The sequence below is a fragment of the Chionomys nivalis genome, chromosome 5, assembly GCF_950005125.1.
Source record: "Chionomys nivalis chromosome 5, mChiNiv1.1, whole genome shotgun sequence".
In the NCBI taxonomy this organism is placed as follows: Eukaryota; Metazoa; Chordata; class Mammalia; order Rodentia; family Cricetidae; genus Chionomys; species Chionomys nivalis.
The window spans coordinates 79,768,574-79,794,971 of NC_080090.1; the positions used below are offsets into that span (position 1 = coordinate 79,768,574).

Here is a 26,398-nt window from a genome sequence, read left to right on the forward strand (position 1 = left end):
TTAAATGTGGTTTGTGTTTATGTTTCACAACAGTGTGAATTCAGGATCCACACAAAAAAAGCAGATTAGTAATTGGGAATTCTCAGGAAAATTTACATTTCAGTTGACCAAAGGCAAGATTAACCTATCACTGTATACTTGTCTCTTCTGCTAAATTCAAAAGATGTGCTTCCTCTCTGCCTCAAACTGGATGTCCTATATCAACAAGGATTGTATTCATTTTCTTCCTAGCAAGAGTCCATTCAATTGTCAGAAATCACATGATTTTATCTTGAAGATTTTGTCAACATAAAAGTTTCCTTCTTCTTGTTTCATATTTTTTATGGTCTACTTTGCCTAAGATGATTATTTTCTATCCTACAGGTTTTTTTTTTTTTTTTTTTTTTTTTTTTTTTTTTTTTTTTTGCCAAACATACGGTCACATCCTTGTATTTTTTTAACCCTCTGCTTTGAAATGTATTTTAAACCCCTGCCCACTGCTGGTGAGTTTAACTGATGGAGGAAGGTCATTGGCTAATAAAGAAACTGCCTTGGCCCATTTGATAGGCCATCCCTTAGGTGGGTGGAGTAAACAGAATAGAATGCTGGGAGGAAGAGGAAGTGAGCTTAGATACAGGGCAGCTCCTCTGAGAGACAGCTGCCATGCTCTCCTCTCCAGAGCAGATGCGATGAAACTCCGACCCAGGATGGACGTAGGCTAGAATCTTCCCAGTAAGCGCACCTTGGGGTGCTACACATATGAACAGAAATGGGTCAAGCAGTGTTTAAAAGAATACAGTTTGTGTGTCGTTATTTTGGGGCATAAGCTAGCCATGCGACCGGGAGCTGGGGCGGCATGAACACAGCCAGCAGCTCCCTACTACATTTAACCTTGCTTATTTATTTTCATTCTCTGCCTTGTTGGATTTTATTGCTTGCTGTATATTTTTTATTTTTATCAGCTTGTAGATATTTAGCTCTACCGATAATAGTTCATGTTTTAGTCCCATTAACTAATTTGTACATTTAAGTTTTTAAATGTTTTGACTTTCATTTCTTTCATTAGCAAAATGAAAACAAAATCACATTGTTTGTGGTTTTCAGTCTGAGAGATGGAAGCCTCAGCGTGTTTTTCCAAGTTCCCAGCTTTTTGGGGACCACATGGTCTCTGTTATCAGAATCATCACTTGGAGACTGATTGATGCTTCAAAACTCTTGTTTCTTATATTTTTTATAGAGTCACTGTCATAGTTATATGCTTTATTCTATTTTGTGGATGATTTAAACAAAAATCCACATTGCACTGATCATAATGTTTATGCCTAGTTATTTCATAATCTATGTACCAATATTTGATGACATGATGTCTTATATTCTAAACTAATATTCTGCCATTGATATCTTAGTTGTGATATGTTTTTTATATTAACTTGTCTAATATAAGTATTTTAGACTTAGAATATTATTTTTTAGATACTAAGCTATGATTTTGCATTATTACTTATTAAATGTCTAGATGAGTATCATCATTCTTTGATGAAACATGGACACCCATATTCATGTAGGAGCTTAGGGTTAATTCAGAAAAAACAATTCTGTTATCTTTTGCCATTATTATATTCAATCCTTCTCATTTCTCTCAGAAACATTTCCAATTTTAAGGTCCAATTTCTGTACTCTAAACTTTCTGTTCTCTAGATTAAACTTTGAAACAATTTTCAATCTTGTTTTCAAACTCAGATATAATTCTGAAATGTAGCCAGGAAAAGAACATTGAGTACACTATAGCATTTAGCTTGTGGAGTCTCCTCAACTAAGCACATGGTATACCCAGATCCCAGGTGGTAGCTTTCATAGTTGCATAAAGCTTGCATCTCCAGCATAGATTTGTGTGGCCTCTCTGCAGAGCTCGCCTGGGTGGACTCTCGTCCAGCATCTCTTCTCCCACCATCTTTAATCTCAGCCTGTTATCTTTTATCCCATCATTTCCCCCATCTTTTCACATTACTTTCCCAGAGACCAAATTTTCATGCATTCTAAAATTTTCTGCGTGTTCCTTTGCAAATTTAATTTTAGCTTTTTTTTCCATTTAGCTTTTTGGAGTTTTATTTCCTCTATTTTATGGTGTACTAGGGATGGGCAGTGGAGACATGTTTTTCTACCAGAAACACTCCAACTATGCAAGTTCACACAGACCCACATATTTATTTCTCCAACCACCATGGACCTTCTCTTTCTATCTTGTAACAAACAAAGCCAAACAGATAAAAATGGTTTCTTTGGTATGTCCTTCCTTCTAGAAGCCAGGAAGTTGACTCTCCCCACCATCCCAAGGAATAGCCCTTTTTTCTTCTCTGTCACTGATTCATTACGTTTTCTGATAGCCTTTAGAAAGTTCTTTGCTCCTAAGAAAAGGCTATTGGAGGTGTCAGTGAAGAAACAAGTGGTAGAGACTGTCTCTTTCAGCCATTCCATGGCTGTAAAAACAAGTTGAGTGATGCTGAAAGTCTGGTTAGTGTAGTAGAGAGTGATGGATAGCTATGGCCATATTCCTGACGTTGAATTCAAGGTCAGACAACGCTAGAGATATCCTTCCTTAGACTTGTTCCTTATAAGAGCCAATAAATGCTGTTATTATATAACCAGATTACATTTCACTTTTTTATTGGTTGATCTCAGGTCATCCTAAAAATTGGATATGGACCTGGTGAGGTTCTCCCTAGTCATTGCCAGGCGAATAAGGGATCCCACATCACAAGCTAAGTAATGGTCAAACCCCACATGGCTCTCTGAAGGGGGAAGGGAGTTCCTCATAGGTTTCTGGTAGCTGGAGAACATCTGTCTGAATGATGCTGGTCTGAAGTGGGAGCTCACATCTTTCACAGCTACTTCAAGCCAGTGCCACACTAACAAATCCCAACTCCAGCTGGTTCAAGCCAGTGCCACACTAACAAATCCCAACTCCAGCTACTTCAATCCAGTCCTACACTAACAAATTCCAGCTCTAGCTAGTATTTTTTTCCTTTGTCTGGTATCTTCTTTAGCACTGCCTTACACTTCATAGAATACTGTGTCTTTTCTCCTGTTATTCCCACAGTTGCGGTTTCTAAGGGCATATAGGAAGATGGAAGAGGAAAGGATGAGTTTCTGTATGTTTAATTCAGTGCCTTCAGTCAATTATACAATAAAAGGCTACATTTAATATCATTGGCAAAATTTTGTCAGTTGTAATTTTTTTGTGTCTTCAAATATGTTTTAAAGAATGTAGACAGAGGCTAATGAATAGACAATAAAAGCCAGTTATTGCTGTTCACATTTTTCATCCTTTCTTCCTATTAACAATATACAGATGTAATCCCAGCACTAGGGAGGCAGAGGCAGGCGGATCTCTGTGAGTTCGAGGCCAGCCTAGTCTACAAGAGCTAGTTCCAGGACAGGCTTGGGCTCCAAGCTATAGAGAAAACCTGTCTTGAAAAAATGTATGTGTATGTGTGTTTCTAAGACAACTACAAGTATTAATAAATGGTTTGGGGACATTACCACATCTGGCTCTGCCATTTTCTGATTTGCTTTTGGAAGGTGTGTGTGTGTGTGTGTGTGTGTGTATGTGTGTGTGTTGTAGGTGTCTGTGTGTATAGTATGTATGTGTTGATGAGGATGTGGAGGATCTGGGAAGCAGAAGTTGACACTGGATGTGTTCTTCCATCAGTCTTATTCACCTTCTTCTTTTTTGAGGCAGAGTCTCTCACTGAGCCTGAATTTGTTGATTAACCTAGCATCACTGTGATGACCTCCAGGTATCTGCCTGCCTCTACTCTTCCAGCTCTGGGGTTGTAGACACAAGCCTGGTACCCAGCTTTTACATGATATCTAAACTCAGGTCTTCAAGCTTGTACAGCAGTCATCTTACAGATGAGCCATCCGACTCCCATAGAAAGTTTTATAAACCTTATCAGATTCAGTTTATTCGTGTTACCATCTACCTCACCTTAAAGATTATAAGAAACAAATAATGTAATATTGTGTACAAGATCTACTTAATAACTGAAGATATCACAAATGTGTTCATATATTTTGCATATTTTGGTAATATTAAGAATATTCATATATCCATGTTCATATATTCTGTATATTTCAATGGGATAGAAGTTAGAATTCCTGAGAGACATGTTTCTAACAAATGAACATTGCAAGTGGTTTTTGCAGTGAGTGCATTCTAGGGGAATTTTAAACTTTTTAAACAATAGTCAAAGTTGCAAAACATTAAGAGAAATACATTACTTTGTAGAACTTCATATTTTCCGAAAACATCTGCAAATTACCATATCCAGGGGTCACAGTACCACAGATAGATAGAGCCAAAGTATTCACTCTCATTTTGACACTGACAAAAATAAAATTAATGAGAACTAAAGGCTCTGGAAGGACCACATATTTTATTGGAGCCATTGCTGGAATATTTCAGCTTAGAAACCCTTCTTTCACTTCTATTACTGAATATGCTTGCAAATTAATATATAGAAAATTGTAAGTAACAAGTCAGTCTACTTGTCAATATAATAAAGATAAAATTATAATGAAGATAAAATGTGTAGGAAAGTCCTTGTTGTATTTTAATAGGTTCTGCTTAGTTTATGAAGGACATTCTCTTACTAAGTTCATGGGCAATGCAGGATCGATGATAAGCTGGAGGGTTGGGCTAGTCAGGAATTTTAAATACATAGCTTAGTGAAACAATTTCAGATTTTTATCAAGAAACCTGTATCTACTGGTTTGTTTGTTTTTTAAATATCTCTGCCACAGTTAGGGACAGTTTAAATGCCAGCCCAGAGTCTGTTTTCCTGAACCAGTACACTTAAATACAACGATAAAATTTGTGTCTCTCCTGACAATTTTTTCTCCAATTGCAGCTTCTTTGGTAACTTCTGAGTTGTGTATATCTTTGAAAACATATCCACTAAAATTCTAAAGCACATCCCTCTGAAGAATCACTCAGAAGCACTTGTGAGCATGCACTGGTTTAGATCACTGGCTGCTCCTCCAGAGACCTCGAGTTTGATGCTCAGCACCCACATGCTGGTGCATCTGTAGCTTTAGTCTCTCGTCAGGAATTAGGCACACACATGGTGCACATACTTTATGGTCAAAACAATTGCAGACACAAAATCATAAAATAAATAAACCTATTTTTAAAATAAAATATCTGGGTTCAATTCATATTTACAAGTATAGATTTCTAGGAAAGTGTCCTGAGAATCTGTAGTCTTAAATATAATACACATCAAACAATTCTTATTTTAAAAATATAAAGACTCACTAATATAAACATCTCCTCAAATAAGACAGTATCACAAAATGACACTTGAATCTTCAGGTGATTTATAATCCTGTAATGTCCCTTTATGGTTACAGTAGCCATCTATGGTTCCCACATTTATAAACCTTACATTGGAAAATGACTAACAATTTCTTCTTGTGTATTCATATCCTTAAAAGTAGTGGATACGTTTTATTTTAATTTTGAAAATTAATGACATTACTATGAGAATTCTATCAAAATTATAAAGATTATATGGTATTCTTGTATATTATATACCATGATATGCATACCATATAGAGTAATACTATATAGAAGAAATTTAAGACAGATTTATTCATTCTTATAAGATTTATAGATAACATTTGGTATTTTGTTTGTTTGTTTGGCTAGTTGGGTTTTTTTTTTTTTAGGAGGAAAACTCATATAGCCAACTATAAAGAGCAATAAGATATAGTCTGTGCTGGGCTTATAGCTTTTCCTGTTCTGTAACAAAGGCAGACATTCCTGTAAGGATAAACATGAGGTGAGCCAAGCCTTGAAAGGAATATGGGATTTTTGAGTAGTTTGAGACACAGAAAATTTTGAATATGTTTTAATTTTTGTTCTGCTAAAAAATGTATATAGGCCACCCACATAGTAGACAGCAGAAAGTAAAGCTGAGATATCAATAAGAGCCAGACTGTAGAAGGCCGTGAGCATCCAGACTGTAGAAGGCCATGAGCATCCAGGAGATCCTACCAGGCCAGTAATTCACTTGGCCTTTGACATGATTTTCCTAGCTTTGCAGAACAAAACCATGAATATATTTTTGAGAAATGACAAAGAGCACTACTGAAGAGTGTAAGGGCAGTTCCTACTCTGGCCGAGAGGAAGCGAACAGTACTAGAAACTGCAGTACATACAACCCAACACAAAGCATGTTTTTGTAATCCATCAGAACTTGTGTGTTTAATCATCCTCTTGACAAGGAGGTGGATAAAGGCCTAAGCAATGGCAGAGCTATCCATGATGATTTACTGATCAAAGCCCATTAGGACAGCTCTGGTTGAACTGGGTTGAGTTTCTCGGAAATTACCTTTCAAAGTAACATCAACAGGACTGAGCAGGGGCCACGCTGAACTTTCTACATGTTAGTTCATAAAGTAACTAAAATCCCTTACCTGTTATCCACTGATTGGCACAATAACTTTTGAGGGATAAAATCAAGAGCAATGTAGAAGTAAAACTCAAAGCTTTCTGCTCTTTTACCTTCCATCTGAAGATAGCAGATTTTCACACAATGGACTGAATAAAATCCCTGGGTTCAGTATATTTTATCTGGGCATCAATAGCGTCAATATAGTTCTGAACAAATATCTGTACCAGAGAATGTATTTGTGTGTATCATACCTTCAAATAGTGTGGCAATAAAGGCAAGTATATAAAAGGACACAAATGCTTCCTGGCTCTGTCTGTACACAAAATGGAATCTGACACAGAATAAATCACCAATAATAGCGCCACATTCCTCTGGAATCGCTACAGTTTTAGTGGCCCACAGAAAAGAACCTTTGACATAACTTTTTTTTTAGTGTTTTACTTTAACCATCTCATATTAAAATATTTATATATAAATATATATATATATTTTACTTTGCATTTCTGGCTTAAAATGTAGCTGTTTGTGTGTGTTCTTGATGACTAATACTACTGTTTAGTCCTGTGCTATTCAGATAATGGTTTGAACTTTTTATTACTTTATTTTTTCACTTATAAATAATTTATTACTTCACTCCTTTCTTTGTCTCTTTTTTCTTTCTTTCTTTGTGAGTGTGTGTAAGGGGGGTTGTTATTGCAGGCACACCAGTGTTGGGGAATGGGTATTGAGGCCATATAAAAACTTTTGGGAGTCAGTTTTCTCCATCTTTCTCCATCTGCTGCCAGACCCAAGGATTGAACTCAGGTAATCAGGCTAGGTCAGCACACACTTTTACCCACTGTGCCATCTTGTCATCCTTTGGCCCTAATTCCAATATCCCTAACCTGTTGTGGATGCTGAGGACTAATCCCTGGGCCTCTGCAAGAATGGCTAGTGCTATTAACAACTGACTCATCTCTCCAGCCTCTAAATGTCTATAATTTTTAAAATATCGTTTATGCCAGAACATCATTTTATTCTCCAGAAGACGTTTCACAATAGAGAACAAAAGACTCAGACAAGGAGCGAGGCAGACTGTGAAACCAATTGGATCTGGCTTGGTGCTAGCTACAGGGAGTTGATGGTTTCTATATTTCCTTCAGCATTTACAGCAAGAAGCATACATTAACGCTATCTATGACCCACGATCCAGAACCACAGTTCTCGGGCAGTTCCTTTCCTTAAAGCTTATAGCAGCCTGTTATATAAATCATAGCTTGTCTCTTCTCACACACTTCAAAAACTATAGCAAAATAATCGTGCTTTAGGATCTTAATATATCCAGCACATTTCCACCTATGTATTAATCTTCATACAGAAATTACGACAGAATGCAAGGACTGGAAGAATGAACAGAGGTCACGGAACTCCATTTCTTGCCCTCCCTTATGACTCTACTGTATTACATCCATACTGAACGGCTCTCCTTTCTGATTCTGCACAATTTTGCCAGGAAACCTGCTGTCTCTCTAGACACCTGACAATGCTCGGTTTCCTTCAACTCCTAGAAGATTACACCTAGTAACATAAATATAGCATCCCATGGCATCTTTCCATTGGTGCCATGTTCTTATGTGGAACCAAATAAACCATCAAAGTTCATCAGGTGGACATTAAGCAGCAAAATGAAGATGCTCTGATTTGTTCTGGTATTAGCTTCTTTCAGGTTAACCATCCCCATTTTTGCAAATATTCTTCTAACTATGTGCTTTTAAGCACATTTACTATTCAAATATCTTTCCTAATGGATTATGTGTCTTTAGACACATTGGATTCAAAATTGGGTCTAGAGTTAGAGAGAAACTGACATTTCCCTTCCTTTGTCCCAGACACTGCCCATTTCTTGAAAATCTTCACATAAAACACTCAGGACTCTGATCAAGAGATAAAAAAATATTTTATTTCCTAACAGATTCAGACAGAAACTGCTCATAAAATAATGTCCCAGAAGGAAGACTAGCAAAGAATTAAGCTGTGTGCATAAGTAATTGCATATGAAATGCATATATAGTCACATTATTTCAAAGCCACTGTGAGAGCTGCATGACACGCTGAAAATACCACCACCGTCAGGATATTCGGATACCTTTTATGAGTCTGAATTTTCTCTGTGTGTGTGCAGGCACCTGTTTCCTAGCTCAATAATAAATGCACAAAATCTCTATTTGCAAGAAAAACAGGTAACTGTTCCCTGCGGCTTGTGGAAAACTTCTGTAATTAGCTGCTAGAATGGGCATGCTTTGTCTGCCTTGTATCCATCCCAGACTATCCCATAGCCTTCTTCTATTCTCTTCCAACTGTCTTGTGCCCATTCATTGGCCTCTCCATATGTGCACTACACAGAGTAATTAGCATAGGTTCATATGAAGAATTAAGGTTTGACCTGTCTTAGTTACTTCTTCCACTACTGTGAGAAAATTCCCTGGCGAGAGCAGTTTAATCGGTAGAGGGTTAGTTTTGCTGCCAGCCTGAGGAAGAGCCCTTATAGTGGGGGCATCAAGGCAGCAGGCACTTGAGGCAATGGTCTCATTGAATGCACAATCAGGAAACAGCGTGAATGCTTGTGCTGAGGTCACTTTCTCCTTTTCACACAGTCCAAGAACCTAACCCGGTGAACAGTGCCACCCTAGTGGGCACATCTTCCAATCTCTGTTAACCCAATCCTAATAATCCCCACAGGCATGCCCAGAGGTCCTTTTCCAGGCGATTCTGGATTTCATCAAGTTGACAACTGAGATTAACCACTACAGCATGATGGGTATTCTGTGTCACACTTCTCATTTTCTGTCTTTATCCCTTTGCCAATATTTGGTTTATCTCTGTGCGTGGTCTCAAGTATACATAGGGTACTTATTTGGGTGTGTGCATGCATGTGTGTACATGCGTGTGTGTGTGTGTGTCCAGGAAAAATCCGTTTTTTCTTTTATAAATCTCTGTCCTTTGTCTTTGTCAGATTTTTTGGTTTGGGGGGGGGGTGTCTTAGGAATGCTGTTTGACTTTTGATTGTTTTTAGTGCTACAACAAAAAGCCTGAGAATGAGTAGTAAATGAAGAGGTTATCTCTTTCACTTCCGGAGGCTTGGAAGTCAAGACCACAACGCTAGCACATTCTGGGGCTTGCTTATTGCATCGTAACATGGTGAGGTCATCTTATAATGACACAGAACAAGCGTGATAGCTTAGGTTTCTCCCTCTTAGGAAAGTCATCATGAATAGCCTAGCCCCAGACCTCTTCTAATGCTGATTACTTCCCAAGATCCCACTTTGAATACCATTAACATGTGCCTGAAGATTAAATTTCACCCTGTGATATTTTAGGAGATACAGTCAAATGATAAACGAGCCCTATCAGAGTTGGATCTTTTGTTTGTTTGTTTTCGTTTTATAAAAATTTGATAACCAGTAAGAATGTATTTGTTTTGTGCTGTTAAACTTATTTAAGAGTATGTTATTCAGAATTGGGTGGGGTAATTCAGTCAATAACATACCAACTGCAGGTGGACGAGAACCTGAGTTTGGGTTTCCAGCACCCAACCTACCACTGGGCACAGCTGTGCATCTGAAACCCAAGTACCAGGGCGTAGTAAGCAAGCAGATCCCCAGAGATCTCTGGCCGGTCAGTCTACCCGGTCAGTTAAATGCAGCTTCAGTGATAAACTGTCTCAAAATACGATAAAAAGTTGTACAAGAAGACATTGAACATTACCCTCTGGCCTCCACATGTACACACATGTGCAAACACAAGCATAGCCACACAACCACACATGCATCCACAAAATTGTTTTTAAATCCCATAATTGATGCCTGTTAAGTTGTTACCCAAACATAAGGCAGAGTGGTTTGAGTCACAGAGAAAGCACTCCAACCTTTCTCCTGTACCACAAATGTGGCTGAGCAAGTAACCCACGAAGCCTGATTGTGGGCATTTCACTCACCAACACCTCTGCATCACGCCAGACAGACAAGTTAATTTACAGAGAAGAGTTGTAAGAATGGATTTTAAAAATGTAAAGATTCACTAGTGTGGTGTTTTTGGCATCACTTCTTCCAATCTTATTGCTTGCTTACCTAGCCTCAGTTACATGGGTGATCTTAAACCCATTCAGTAAATCCCACTGCCTCAGGATATCATTGCAACCTTTGCTTTGCCAGCACAGTCTATAAGAAGAATCCATCAGTCTTTATGTCTATACTAGAGAAATTCAAAAAAAAAAAAAGAAAAGAAACCTAAGAACCAGTGACTCTAGTATTTGTCAGTATCACATACATTTAAATGATCCTGTCTCATTAGGTTAGATGACCTTGGATCTGTGAGGAAAGCTGTTGTTCACTCACAGTGATAACTCAAGTCTGAGAACACCACACAAATACAGTCATCTGTAGCATCCACAGACCATTGCTTCTACACCCAGTGATGATCCCCAATCCACAGATGCTCTGGTCATTTATTTGAATTAGTGTGGTGCTTGCATAACTGCCAGCAGCCAGATGTTCTGCATGCTTTAAACCACCTGTAGATTATTGGTAATATCTAATACTATGTAAATGCTGGGTAGATGGGTGCTGCATAGTATCCCTTCATCAACAACAATACAAGTCTACAGATATTCAGAACAGATCTCATATGTGGTGAAGTTGGGAGAATTCCCTGGGGTGGCACTCAGATGTGGAGGGCAAGCTGCTCCCGTTAGTCTCAGGGAAAGCCTCCACTGCTTCTTTTCATCTTTCTCTCCTTTTCATTCTCTACTGGAGTCAACAGATTGGGAGTCGCCACAAATTTCTTAATCATCCTCTGTTGTCTTGAGGGGACTGGTTTTGTTTCAGTGGTAAGGACTGAACCAAACCCCAAAACAACAGGTGTAACAGAAGCTGATAACAGGAGGATCCCTAAGTTGGGAGCCAACCAGGGCTACATAACAAGGCCCCAGTCTCGCAAAGAAACAAAACGAACAAAAGATGAACACAGCACTGGGAAGAAAGATAAAGTCAGGTAACGATTTTGCATAATCAGAATTTCTCTGCATCATAGTGTGTATGGAGCTCACCCATTTTCCAGAATAATGTTGCTTAATGTGGAGAACATATAACATTGACTAAAGAGACATACAGGAGGGAGGCACTGTGCATCTTGCAAGGATCAGATCTAAAAATACAACAGTGCTGCCTTGGTAAGTGGCACAACAGAGTCTTATGTTAAGCCCCACTGATCCACTCAAGGGGAGCGAGTCAAAGCTAAACCCTCACCTTCTCCTCCAGAAGCACAAGCCCACACTTTTGGAAAGACTTAAAGACCTCAGAAACAGTAGACTTGGGTTGGCTAGCTGTTTCCACTTTTACAGAAAAATGTTTGGAGACAGGACACGATATTTTCACATTTTCGTGGTGATGCTTATAGGTAACTTGCTTTCTTCTTTTTATTTAGATAAGATACTTGGTGTGGTTGCTATAGTTTTTAAGGCATTTATTTAACCAGTAATATTTAGTGCTATAACAGATACTATTGCTATATAAAAAGTAGAACTTTGAGCAAGGGAAAGTGGATCTATTCATACCTCAACCCTTTGATTTTTTTCATTTAATTACTTCTTGAATTTAAATACTAAGTAATTAAAATAGATTAAAATGCAATTATTTTTCTACCATGTATTTCATCAGCAACATGACTTGCAGTGCAAATTATGGCAAAAGTCACTTTATAGATAAATATAAACAGGGTTTCATAATGTAGCTCACACTGTCCTTAAGGTCAGGATCCTCCTAACTCAGCTTTCCAAGGGCTTGGGTTACAGGTATGTGCCACCATGTCTGACTCCCTTTCTATTCACAAATGTTATGTATTCTGTTAATGTTTGCAATATAGCAGGTGGTGGGGATTTTTCTATAATGATTATTTTTAAATGAGGCATAATATGCTACATTAGAATTTTATACAAAATAAATAGCAAGATTTTAATTAACTGAATTGATTTAAAACTAAACTTTAAGCAACTGCACTATTCATCAACACTTTTCTATGAGCAACCAAGTAATTACTAAAACACCCCAATGGAAAGACTCCCAGGTGAACTCCCAGGAATATCACCCAATCCTTTTATTTTGATAGACAGCAGACCTTATCCTTTGCCCAGTCAGTGAGTTAACCAGCGAAGGAATTTTCTATTTCATTTTCTTTAATTTTTGTTATCTTTTATTTTACTTTTACTGTATGAAATGGTTTGCCTTGCATGTATGCCTGTTCACCACATGTGTACCTGGTCCCTGTGAAAGTCAGAAGAAGGCATTAGATTCCCTGAGACAGCAGTAGGTAGCTATGAGCCACCTCAGCAAGAGCAGCCAGTGCTCTGAACCACTGAGCCATCTCTCAAGTCCAGAGAAAGAATTTTCAATGTGTTTTTCCCCACTTTTAGTTGACCAACCCCATCAAATAATCTGACCTTATTTGGTGTGATGTTTGTAGAACTGATCTTAAACAGACGGGAGCACGCGTCCCTGCAACCATTCTCTTTTTACTTCATTCTGAGTATCTTTGAGACTTTTAATGTCAAGACAGGCTTTCTCTTCCTTTCTTTTTAAACAATAGCAAAATCTAATTTTTTATATATATAGGGGATATATTTTGGCAAGTTATTGGTATTTTGTGAAAGATCCTATCTATGTATTCTAAGTGTAATGAGGACTACAGTAACATTTATAAAGAAAGCACTGTCATTGGTATGAATATCCCAAACAGACACAAACGAAGGTGTCTCAAATTTCAGGGAAATAAGCATCCTATTTCGGGCCTAGATGGTCTTGCTTGTGGAGTTTTAACGACTCCTGGCGCGTCTTCCTGTCTCTAGTTTCTTTCTCTTCCCTCATCCCTGTGGGACTGACCTTTGGAAGGGACCACATTGGTCTTCTAGCCCACATTTACCCAACTGCTTCCCACTGCCAAAAGTAAATAAGTAAATAAATAAAACAATAAAAGCCTTGTGAGCTCCAGCTCTGTGATCTGACTGCGCTGGCCTAAGTGTTTGGACGTGATCTTCCTCCATGAACCTTCCATGGCAGCGGGTTTGCCAAACACAATTGCCACTTAGGAATGTCTTCACATTTTCCATCCAGGGTATTTTGTTTCTTTGATAACTTGTGCACACAATAATTTTTCTTTGGTCACTCTGATTTATATTTGAAGTGTGGATTCCACCTTAGTTCCCTAAAACTTTCTAGGCCATCCTGAAGTGAGGCTGCTGTCGCTTTTGCCTGTGCAATTTCCTGGGATCTCCCCAGGGCTGCCACACTGGTGTGCAATTGCTCACACTGCCGGTTTGTTTCCACATATTTGTTTTGCCTTCATTAAGCTCAAGAAGACCTCGTTGTCATTTCATGCTATCTACATGACTTCATGCATGGTCTACATGACATTACCATTTCTTTATTTATTTGTTCACTATCTGTGATTTAAAGCCCTCGCTAGAGCTTTTCTAAACATGGTCTGGTGGTGTCTGAGTTGCTCTTTACAGATTATCTGAAGCCATTGGAAGGCTGCTGTGTGCAATGTGTTTTCATAAATGCCATATCCTTATATGGTAATGACAGCAAAGCATGGCCTTCGGCTTCCATATCTGTCCACTTCCTGCAATATTCTGTCAGAGTAATACACAGAACAGCACTTTGTAAATTTTAAAGAGTTGAAAATTGAATGTTTCATTAATTGTTAAGATGTTTTATGGTAGGTGCTAAACTAAATTCTAGGAGAAATTAAAATGCAGACGATTGTAATAATCAGCTTCAGGTTTTTCAGAGTCTAGATGAATTTCTAGGCTAGATAAAGGTTCTTGGGAGCTAATCTGAAGTTGTGTATCCATAAAGAAATTTCTTGTTTGTGTCTATTGTCTGTCTAGGATCTTTTTGTGTAGCTGAGACTGTCCTGGCTCTCACTGTGTAACCCAAGCTTGCCTCAACCTCCTAAACGCTAAGATTAGGAATATGTCCTACCAAGCCTGACAGAAATTTCTCTTGGTGGGGCTGGAGAGATGGCTCAGAGGTTAAGAGCACTGGCTGCTCTTCCAGAGGTCCTGAGTTCAATTCCCAGCGACCACATGGTGACTCACAACCATCTGTGCTGAGATCTGGCGCCCTCCTCTGGTGCGCGGGCATACATCGAGGCAGAATGTTGTATACATAATAAATAAATCTTTTAAAAAAAAAGAAATTTCTCTTGGTGAAATACTTGCTGGTTTCTTTCTCAAATGTGTTGAAATCAAATTTGTGGAAAATTTCTTCTAATACAAAAATTCAGACACCTGATGGAGTTAAAATTTCTTTAAAATACTCGTTTATAGTTCATCTTTGCTTTTAATGTTCCATTCATTCTCTAAACCCATAAAACAGATCAGTCCCATCCAGCTCCACTCTTTCTATCCATGGAGCGTTTGTAAGATGTGCCCTCAACACTGTGCCGGCATGGTGGGAGATTTTAATTAAAATTATAGTACCTCACCATTCTCACAGAACTTAAAATATTTTTTAATTAACAGAGCCTCTGTGAAAGCTGTCTGAGTAAGATAAAATATAAGTATAATGGAAACCTTCCAGTTAAGTACCTAAATGTCTGGTGCGTAAGTGCTGGTGGGTTGTGAAGAACTGTCATTTCCTAAATTAGTAAGCATACATAAAAAGTATACTTTAGGATTTGGGCAAGATTTAATCATTTATAAAATATTTGTTACTTTAGGAAAATCATTAATTAATTCATTTAAAAGATTTATTGTCAAATGAATCTTTAGTTTTAGGGATTTTTGGGAATTTCAGATATGAGCCAAGTATTAAATTGAGGCTTAGACTCTGATTAATGAATAAAACACACTTTCTTTCCCTAGTGGAATTTAGAGTCTAATGAGATTCTACACTAATACCCGGTAATTCTCATATTTACTTTATATTATTTCAAGACCTGTCCATTTGAAGGACAGAACAAATAAAATATTAGTATCCAGAATGTCTAGAAACATACAATTAGCAGTTAAGACAGTTTCAGACTGAATTTAAAAGCATGATTTGGTGTCAGGCTGTAGAAATATTTTAGAACATAGATGTTGGACTTGCTAAATGTCAATTTCTTCTGAAAAAGGAGCTAAGAACATGTGCCTAGCAAACTGCAGATGATTGTGAACAGAAACCCAGTGTGGGTGAAGGTACTGGGGAGAATTATACAGTCTTCTACATGCGTCGTTTTGGTTTTGCTCATTTGTATTTACAGCCATTCCTAAAAACAGTCTGTCCTAGCTTGATGTCTGCAACAGAGATAAAATACTCACCAAAAGCAAAGTTGAGGAGGAAAGTGTTTATTTTGACTTATAGATGATTGTCCCTCATTGAGGGAAGTCAGGGCAGGAGCTCAAATCAGGAACATGGAGGCAGGAACCCAAGCAGACGCGGGAGGAGGCGGGGGCTGCTTGCTGACTTGCTCTTCATGGCTTGCTCAGCCTGCTTCCTTATAGCACCCAAGAGCACCTGCCAAAGAATGGTACAACTACATTGTACTGGGCCCTCCTGCTTGAACTGTTAACCAAGAAAACGCCTTGCCCACAGACTTGCCTACAGGTCATCCTGATGGAGGCAATTCCTCAAATGCAATTCCTTCTTTCCATGTGACCCTAGCTTGTGCCACATTGACAAAAACTGATAAACATGATGTCCTATTCTTGCTAGCTTGATTAAAATAGATCTAGTAGTTCTTTTATGGATAGTGTTCTATTTTTCTTGAAGTCAAGAACAAGATTTTATGAAAGTGAAATAAAAATTATCAGCGGGAACTTGTTGTAGAATAGATGTCTTGTTTCATATAAGAATGCAGGAAGAAGAATGGGCCCTTTCATCTGACTGAGGAACTTCATTATCAAAGATGTCCAGCAAACTTTGGTCCTCGGGGTTATAGGAAGGTACAACAAGAGAAACAGCAATCATTCTCTCCTCATCAAGGAGAGGAAACTAATAGGATGAACAGGAACTGAAAAAACCATCCAGGAATTAACCATTTTTAACTCTAGGATCATTGCCAAGGCCGGAGCTTCCCTCTCTTTGTTTTGCTTTCCTGCTAGTACCATATGTATGTTGACAATGGTAACGTGACTGCCGAAACTGACAAATGTTCTATTTCTAGAAGAACTCTAGTCTGTCGTGACTGCTCTTTTCACAGCATGGGTAGAATCATAGAACAGATTTCTAGTTTTCCTCAAGAATTACATTTTACTCCGTCACAGTTATAACCCTGAACTTGATCTGAACTTCTTAATTATAAGCTTCCATTGATGATTAGATTATATGTGTCTATGTGAGTGTGAATACCTCTGACCTATTTATTAATGATTTGGTTGCATGTGTCTATGTGAGTGTGTAGACATTTAACCTATTGTTTATTATTGAACAGGAATCCACTGTGAAGAAGACGTGGATGAATGTCTGCCAAACCCTTGCCAAAATGGTGGTATTTGTGAGAATCTGCCTGGGAATTACACCTGCCATTGCCCCTTTGATGACCTTTCTAGGACATTTTATGGAGGAGAAAACTGTTCTGAAGCTCTCCTAGGCTGCCATCATCACCAGTGTCTCAACAACGGAAAATGCATCCCTCACTTTGAAAATGACCAGCATGGATTCACCTGCCAGTGTGCTCCTGGCTATGCAGGGTCACTGTGTGAAGCTGACACCACGCTTTCTTTTGAGAGCAACAGTTTCCTGTGGCTCACAAGTGGCTCACACGCAACCATCCAGCCGGAATGTAACATATCCTTGCAGTTTCGGACTGTTCAGCCAAACACACTTCTTCTTTTCCGAGGCAACACGGATATGTCTATGAAACTGGAGTTGCTAAATGGCTGTGTTCACTTATCAATCCAAGTCCAGAACCAGACAACGGTGATTCTATATATTTCCCACAACACAAGTGATGGAGAATGGCATTTGGTAGAAGTAACATTTGCAGAAACTGTAACCCTAGCCTTGATTGGCAGCTCCTGCAAGGGGCAATGCACCACTAAGACTTCTTCCCCAGTAGAGAATCATCAATTGCTATGCGCTTTTCAGAACGCTTTTTTGGGAGGCTTACCAGTGGGAGCGACCAGCAACAGTGTGTCTGTGCTTAACATCTATAATGCGCCATCCACCCCTTCCTTTGTAGGCTGTCTCCAAGATATTCAATTTGATTTGAATCACGTTACTCTGGAGAACATTTCGTCTAGCTTGTCACTAAACGTCAAAGCAGGCTGCATGAGGAAGGACTGGTGTGAAAGTCAACCTTGTCAAAACAGAGGACGCTGCATCAACTTGTGGCAGGGTTATCAGTGTGAATGTGACAGGCCCTATGCAGGCTCCAACTGCCTGAGAGGTGAGAGGGTTGGGGTGCCCTGGAGCACTGTGCCTCAGAGCAGAGCCAGCTCAGAAACGCCCAGGCAGTGACATCTTGTTACAAAACAGAAGGAGCCCTCAGGACCTATGCCGATGCTTGCTCACTAAGAGACAAAAGGAGACAGCAGTGACATGTAATAATTGGGAGGTTTCAGGGGACAGCTAAGCTTTACTTGGGCTGAAAAGTAAAATAGTAACAATAGTAATAATAATTTACAATAAGCTAATAGCTCATATTGAAATGGCATTTCTTCTGGTTGGTAAAATGCCCTTAGAGCTTTGCCATTTGTTGTATATCACAAATGTATGGGAAATCTTATTTGAATAAGATGTGATCTTTCTGGAGAAATGGGAGCTTGAGACACAAAATATTAGAGCCACATAGTAGTACTGTATCCTGTGCTTGGCAGAGTCTCGGTGAACAACCATTTCCTTGCTTTCTCTCTGTGCAATTTGCATTCTTTAAAAATCGTTCTTATGATTGACAAACCTTCAGTTCTATTCAACAGTACCTCTTCCAAGGTCTTACTGTACAGAGCAGATAGACGTCTTCAGGAGAGACGGAAAGAAGGCATGACATGTATTATCAGTAAAATCCAGGAGTTAGTATATACAAATCGACCCTATTCCTCTAGCATATCAGTTGGAAGTATATTTCAAATCCTTTACTTCCAGCACCACTCCAAAGAGTGCCATGGATAGCAGTCAATACATATCTGCTCGCTTTTATTATTATTATTATTATCATCATCATCATCATCATGTATTGAGAGGTCTGAGGGGGAGCCCAACAGACTGCTTTGAAGTTCGGCTGCAATTTACTCTAACATTTCAGAATAAGTCCAAGTAGGACAGCATCTGGTAAATGGTCTTCTCTGTCTTATATGAAGTCAAATGAAAACCAGCCGTAGCCTATCCCCTACACCATGTTCAATGGCTAAGAGTTATTAGAAACCCTTCGCGGGTTTGCCCCTCACCACAATATTCATTACAATCACGGAGCTGTTGGGCAATGAGGCATGGCATGTGATGCTCTACGTAATATTTTAAACGGCGTGGCAAGTTGTTTTGTGATTCTTTTTCAAGGAGAAAAGGTGAAATTATGCCGAGGAAATGGTCCACTTTTTGAAGAAAAATCTAATTGACCCAAGGCAATATTTTTACTACATATACAAAATAACAAACAGATGCGGGCTCATTTTGACTGGCTTCCAGATGCGGTGACCCGTGAGGTTAACGCTGACCGTGGGCATGCTGACTGTCCTAGGAAACAGACTCGAGAGATGCCAATCCAGTGGGCTCTGGTTTTCTTTATCTTTTTATTCTAACTTGGAAAATAATGAACTTTTAAAACCAGATTCCTGATTTGGCTACACTCTCCATGTTTCCCATAGTCTGATTATACCCCTCTACTCACACTGAATGTGATTATATCCTCTATTCGCATACTATAAGAAACTGTTTAACCCTATGTTTGGCATCAAAAGATTATAGCACAAGAATTACATAAAACCAATTCTTTCTGGAAGTTTTTGAGAAAAGTTTAAAGGGAAGTATATTTTTCATATCATCTCTGAACCATGAAGTTAAAGTATTTTTTTATTTGCTAGGATCTATGAGAGAATGTTTTCTGTATTTTATTTCTTTCACACAGACACACAAAAATGCTTAAGAGCACAAATGAGAACTTAGAGTCTATCTGCTATATGAGACACACTAAAAATCTGGAGAGCGAGCCACCCAAATAATGAATTTTAAAGATTTATTTTACTGTTTTATTTTCTGTGTATTGTGTGGGTCTGGGTGTGTACTTATAGGTACCACATTAGTGCAGGTGCCTGTTGAGGTCTGAAGATTCCCTGCAACAGGAGTTAAAGACGGTTTTGAACTGCCTGATGTGGGTACTGGGGACCAAACGTGGGTCCTCTACAAGGGCAGCAAGTGTTCTTAACCATATGAGCCACCTCTCCACTCTCCAAATAATGATTTTGGGACAATGTTTACCACTGGCAAATACAATGAAAGAAGAAGACAGGCTGGGTAGAGGGTTTGCTTCTTTGGGTAACACACAAGGTGGAAAGGTTGACAATATCTTGAAGCTGATCTCAAAAATCATGTATGCCCCACTAGGGAATTTTGAGAAGGTTTGCATGGGGCCCTGACCTGCCGGAAGTGTTAACATCATATGTATTGTGTTATGTGTCAGAACAGGGATTCTGGGATGTTGTTCCGTAGGAGTGTATCACACACCTCTTGCTTTATTTGGAAAGTATCTATTTTTAAAAAGCAATATGTGGCTATTTAACCTTCCTCTTTTAGGTTTGACAGGGCTTCATTCAGTAGCTGAATTTCTTATGCAAACCTCTGCTTTGAATCTACTTTAGGAACACAGAATTCATCATTCCATCTCACCCCAAATTTCCAAACAGGTATTTCTTTCCATTTATCTGGGCTGTGATTTACCCAAAGCTTTTATTTTCTCACACAATTTTCACTGGGGGTGTTCTCACTTAAGGATTACCATCTTTTTTGGAGATTCCTAAATATCTGAAGAAAACTATTTCATACCCAGCAACCACTCCCATCATCCAACACATAGTACTTTCCTCTAGTGCCTCTATGTGACATGGCGTTGAGACTTCATCAGCTGCTTTCTCTTTTTGCTATTCCTTTGCTTCTTTCTAAATGTGCTTGGTGACACAGAGTCATGGGTTCATAACTTTCATCTTTCTATATAATATGCCATCATTGGCCATATTAGCATCGTATTAACTGTGTGGCACATTGTTTACACATTGTCTTTTGTCAGTCATTGTCATTTGTGAGGCTGTGGCGTCCTCTTTTTTCCACCCTAAACTGATGAGTCATGTTTAAATACAAATGCCTCCTCTTTACTCATTAAATTTCATCCTATACTCGTCAATCATTAAAATTTGTCGAATCATTTTTTCATCCATACATCTTTAGAACATGTCAGCAAGATGTATTAGAATCACATCTTCCATGCCCATAGTCAAGTCCTTCCTCTGTGGCTTATGGTATTTCTAAAATCCTGTAGCACATCACACACTCTGACTACCTGCGTGTGATTTCTGAAAAATAGGATTACTGGAGAGTCAAGTTTCTAAGGAAAAAAAGAAACCCATTTCTGCATCCGGTCTTTTATTCTGACCCACAAAGTGATGCTGCAGGCATCCTAGGATGGCCAGCAGGGGCCCGGCCCCCTGAGTTTGAGGGATTTTTGTGCCTATCCTCAAAACTCCAGGGCTTCAAGAGCCCAATTTTCTTATTAAGCATTTTATCCTATACAAAAGTGCCACAATGTGTTCAGTGATGTTAACCTCTTCAAAGAGGTTATTTTATCTGACAGTACCTTTGAAAGCTACCTGTAGTTGCCTGAAGCAGGTGGTGTCCAAATGCAGATTCACAATGCAGCGTTCCTACAGGAATCAAGTCAGAGTTCTGAAAATGTAGCCTTTTATGCAGAAGGTCTTCAAACACAGATGGTTGTCTAAGCAAGATTCACTGTGGTTGAGCTAAAGGAAAATATGTCTTACTTTCGCACAAACCTCAATTTGTGATGATATCTAACCATGATAGGATAGGATCTTTTTTTTTTCCTGGTTACAACTGAGATGTGAAAACCCAAAGCAGCAATATCTTTATGACAGTACTGTCGTCAAGCTCAGCAATAATTTCTGCATTGCAAATTCAATAGTCACTCTCAGCCCTTCTCATACTTGACCTCAGATAGTTACGTCCTTCTAAGATCTCTTTCCCCAACCACCTTGTCTCTTATTACTTGGGGTGCCCTCCCCAAACTGAGCTTGCTAATCTTATTGCTGATCTTCGTCATTATACAGAGCAGTTCAGCTTCATGACACGTCTGCTTCAGCAGCAATCACCTGGCAGTGTAGCGCGGAGGTGCATGACGTACTCATACCCACATCTTTCTCTTACCCAGATGAAGCAGCAGTGTCTAATGTTTCATTGATTGGATTTTAGAGAGGTGATGGGAACCCTTTTTAGTTGATCATTGCAGAAACTTTACTTTTTTTCCTTTGTAACTGATGGACCTCTATGATAACCCAAAATGTAGTGATTTTTTAGTACAAACTTAGAAGCTCACAAAATGAGGCAACCTTGCCATCCTACTGTATCATAGCCTGTCCGGAACTTGAGAAAGGGTCTGGTTGTGTATGCCTGTGACAGTTTCGTCTCCTATCCCATTTTACATTTAAATGTAAAGATTTTTCTTTCTTTCTCTTTGTCTGTTTTTACATCGAAGAGTATGTAGCAGGCAGATTTGGCCAGGATGACTCCCCTGGATATGCCATCTTCAATCTTGATGATAATTATGGACAGAACTTCAGTCTCTCCATGTTTGCGAGAACACGTCAACCATCTGGCTTCCTTCTAGCTTTGGGGAACAGTTCTTACCAGTATGTGAGTGTCTGGCTACAACATGGCAGCCTAGTACTGCAGACTCCAGGCCTCCCCAAGTTAGTACTGACATTTTTTCTTAGTGATGGAAATGCCCACTTAATAACCTTGAAAATCAAACCAAATGAAATTGAACTGTATCAGTCTTCACAAAACCTAGGATTCATTTCTGTTCCTGCATGGACAATTCAAAAAGGAGATGTCATCTTCATTGGTGGCCTACCTGACAGACAAAAGACTGAACTATATGGTGGCTTCTTCAAAGGCTGCATTCAAGATATAAGATTAAACAATCAAAACCTGGAATTCTTCCCCAATTCAACAAACAACGGATACCATGATCCAGTTCTTGTCAATGTGACTCAAGGCTGTCCTGGAGACAATATATGTAAGGTAGGGTCATTCATATTGGCTATACACATAGTGCATACTAAAATTATATTTATTAAATAATTTATTGTAACAATTCTGCTTTTGTTCTTGGTTTTTGAGACAGAGAACTCACTATGTACTTCAGGGAGGACTTGAGGTCACAGCTTTCCTTCTTCAAATTCCCAAATGTAGGTGGGGATTACAGGGCACCACACCCCATGGCACCATTTTATATGTGAACAAAATGCTGATCACCCAACAGTCATGGAATATATTTCATTTACATATCTCCAGGATGATTGGTAGAATTACAACAAACCATTAAATTGTGAATTGATCTTTATTGACATCATGAATGTGTTATAGTCAACACAACTCCAGCCACATGCTTCTCCCTCTCCCCAAATGATCAACTTCTCTGAGAATCATATATTTTAAGCTACAAATTCTTAATGGTATTCTATAGGCTTAGCTAAACCAGTTCTTTTTAGAAGGCCCCACTAAATTTAATGACACTGCCCAGCTTATTCCATTAATTAATAACAAAGTCTCAATTTCCCCTTGGCAGCTGGTTTTAAAATCCTTTGATATACAATTTCTCAGAGCCAGTGCTTTCCTTCAAACATTCTTCATATCTTCTAAACAGTTTTACATATGTGAGATGTTTAGCTCTTCATGACCTTTTGGAAGAAAAGAAGGAACCACACCAACATAACTCGAGCGTCCATGAACCCCCAAAATTACAGTATACAAGATTCAATTTTAAATATACATGAATGAACCACCGTAATGCTCTTATAGTAATACTTTTCTCATAATTGAAATGATTTCATATGAATTAATCTGCTTGGGTATATTGAAAGACGTCTATATGAAAGAAACATTGTTATCTCATTTATATTTACAGATAAAGAAATTAAGGCTTATAAAATTATGTAATATTCTGGGGGATAGCTCAGTGGTAGAACATTTGCTTAGCAAGATTAAGGACTGTGTTCTATCTTTAGAAGTATAAAGAAAGACAGGAGGGTAAGCAATTAAGCAAAGCCATTAAATGAAAGATCTTGGGTAAATACAGAGCAGGAGGTAAACAATTACTTTAAACATGTTTGTGTTTTGACTCCTTTCTGAGTAGCTTTGGGAAGTGAGATAAGACTGTTGCGGATGCAGAGGCAAGGCTAATGGGGAGGGAAGTGTTAAAGGAGACATACAGGATTGAGGACCAGTTCTCACTCCTTCACCTGGTTATAGGATCTTGGGCAACTGGAGGCATCCAGGTATAATAATCTTCATAATCAGTGATAATAAATGTGTGCAAAGGGCCTAGTAACTCACAAATTATGAAGAACATCATTATATTTTAATAATCCTCCTTGTGCCACAGATCAGTTTATTATCTCTTCTCCTCTGTCATTCTGTTGTTTCTTTCCCTTTTATCTCTCCCCCACCTCTGTCTACTGCTTTTTCCTCTGCTCTTTTAGTAAGCAAATGGAAATGGTAGTTGTCGGCTTTATTCAACGTTATTAACAATGTGCAAAACGTCTAAAATGCAAAGATGTAGGGGCATTGGCATTTTAAAGTAACCGATGATCTCACCTTTAACATTTCCATATTTCATTGCCATTGCTTTTTATCCCTTTGATTTTCTTTTTTTCTCAGTCCAACCCCTGTCATAATGGAGGTGTCTGCTATTCCCTGTGGGATGACTTCTCCTGTTCCTGCCCTACACACACGGCGGGGAAAGCCTGCGAGGAAGTTCAGTGGTGTCAACTCAGCCCATGTCCCCCCGGTGCACAGTGCCAGCTGGTTCCTCAAGGGTTTGAATGTAGGTAGCATTCACAGCTGTCGTCCATCCAATTTACTTGGTACATTTCAATTGTCCAAGCCAGAGACAGTGAAAAAAGAATTCAGGTTTAGACAACTTAGAGAAACGTGTGTGAGAAGTTTACAAAGCCAGGAGTGACCAATATCATGACCAGGATGATCTCTGCGATTCATGCTGGCCTGAGTTTCTGAGCGGAAAAAAATGGGCCATTGCAGCAACAAACCCAGCTCTTTGATTTATTTCAATCTAATTTGTGAAGAACTAAGCAAACAATACTTGCCTTTGCTTTCTCGATACCGGGAATACGCAGCAAATGGGTGCAGCTGCCACACTGTGGTTCCTTGATTATGCACATGGCCATCAAAACCTAAAGCTTCCTCACATCTAAACAGGGAGAACAAGGCCTACCCTGCGTGTTTCTTGGTGTATGCCTTATGTGCATGGTGTATGCATTAGGTACAGGCTCACTGCTTATAGTAACTGGTCCCCCCCCCACCTTCTGACTGGTTTTCCAATCTAAAGATCACAGTCATGACTCTGAACTAAGAACTATGGTTTATGCATCGCCTTCTCCCTTAGGTCAAATAATTCACAGTCCAGATATAGACAATGCTCTGTGTTCAAATTAAATTTAAATCCCTTCTTGTTATTCAAAAATTGTGCTTTTAAAGGTATGCTCTAAAATCTTATGGTCTCCCACAGCAACAGAAAAGTGCATTGGGAAAATGGAACCTAGTAAGGCAGTCTGAATAAGGATCATAGTTTTCCCTGAGTTTGCTTGATCTCCTGGTCATACGCAATAAGTGTTCAAGTAAGATTTGAAATTTTAAAACTCTCTCTAGTTAGAAGCATTATTTATTGAAGCAAAACCCCCCAAAGAAAAGGCGAGATCTAAAAGTGTACCGAGCATTTTCCCCAGATCACAAGAGGCAGTTTCACCTTCTCCAGCAGACTTGCTAAATTTGTAGATTTACAAAATGTGACAGACAGCAAAGAGATAATGAGATTGGTTGTTTAAACATTGGTTTAAAAACACATGATGTTTGTTTATGTTCCTTCCCTCCCAAATTCCTTCCCCAAATCTAGTAAGGAAAATAATAAAATAAATTAACAGGGAAATTAAATGAGATATCTTTTAAATCTAGCCAAACCCTATATTCAAATTACAATACTTGAATTATTTCCTTTTTTCTCCTGATGTGATTTTTTTGATCACTGTCGCACTTTCCAAAGTAAAAGGTGATGCTCAGTGGACAGTTACTGAAGGCCAGGCACCAGTCTCAGGGAGTGCCTGAGTAAACACTTCTAGAGCAAGGATACCTGGTCCCATACAGCTCATAGAGCAGAGTTATGAAACAAATAAAACCCAGTTTCAAACGGCAACAGGAGTTATGGAGTAAATCAGGAATAGACTAGAAGGATGAGACAAGGAAGACCTATTTTAACTTGGGTAGCCAGGGAAGGTGACATTCCAGCAGACCGCTACACTGAGGAGGTACTGAGCATGGGGCAGTCTGGAGAAAGAAAACTCCAGGTTTAAGTTACAGAGAGTGTAGAAGGCCTGGGTTGGAACAAGCTCCTTCATTTTGTGACCGTGTCACATAAACGAGGAAGGGAATGTTATGAACTAGAAGTAGATAAACAGGGGTCAGAGCCCACAGGCATGGAGGGTGGAGTTTAGAACTTCCGTCATGAACTAATAAGCGATTTAGAGTCCTCTGCAGCAACCACCGACGTAGGGAAACTGAGAAGCCATCTTTCATAGGACCAATGATGGTGGCTGGTCTAGAGCATGGCAAGGAAGATCCCAACCAAGTTTTGAGGTCACTGCTACTGAAAAGGGAGAAGAGAAAATTGATCCCTGGACTGAAACGGTAGAATTCATTGGGACCTTG

At 39.0% G+C, this 26,398-nt stretch overlaps 1 protein-coding gene across 1 annotated transcript in view; it reads left to right on the forward strand.

The window, feature by feature from the left end:
- Positions 1 to 26,398, forward strand: part of Crb1 (crumbs cell polarity complex component 1) — a 205,588-nt gene that overhangs the window by 138,085 nt on the left and 41,105 nt on the right. The window contains exons 6-8 of the mRNA XM_057769142.1: positions 16,887 to 17,843; positions 22,152 to 22,699; positions 24,338 to 24,503. Coding sequence (XP_057625125.1) covers positions 16,887 to 17,843; positions 22,152 to 22,699; positions 24,338 to 24,503 — 1,671 coding nt within the window. The remainder of the gene's footprint in view (positions 1 to 16,886; positions 17,844 to 22,151; positions 22,700 to 24,337; positions 24,504 to 26,398) is intronic.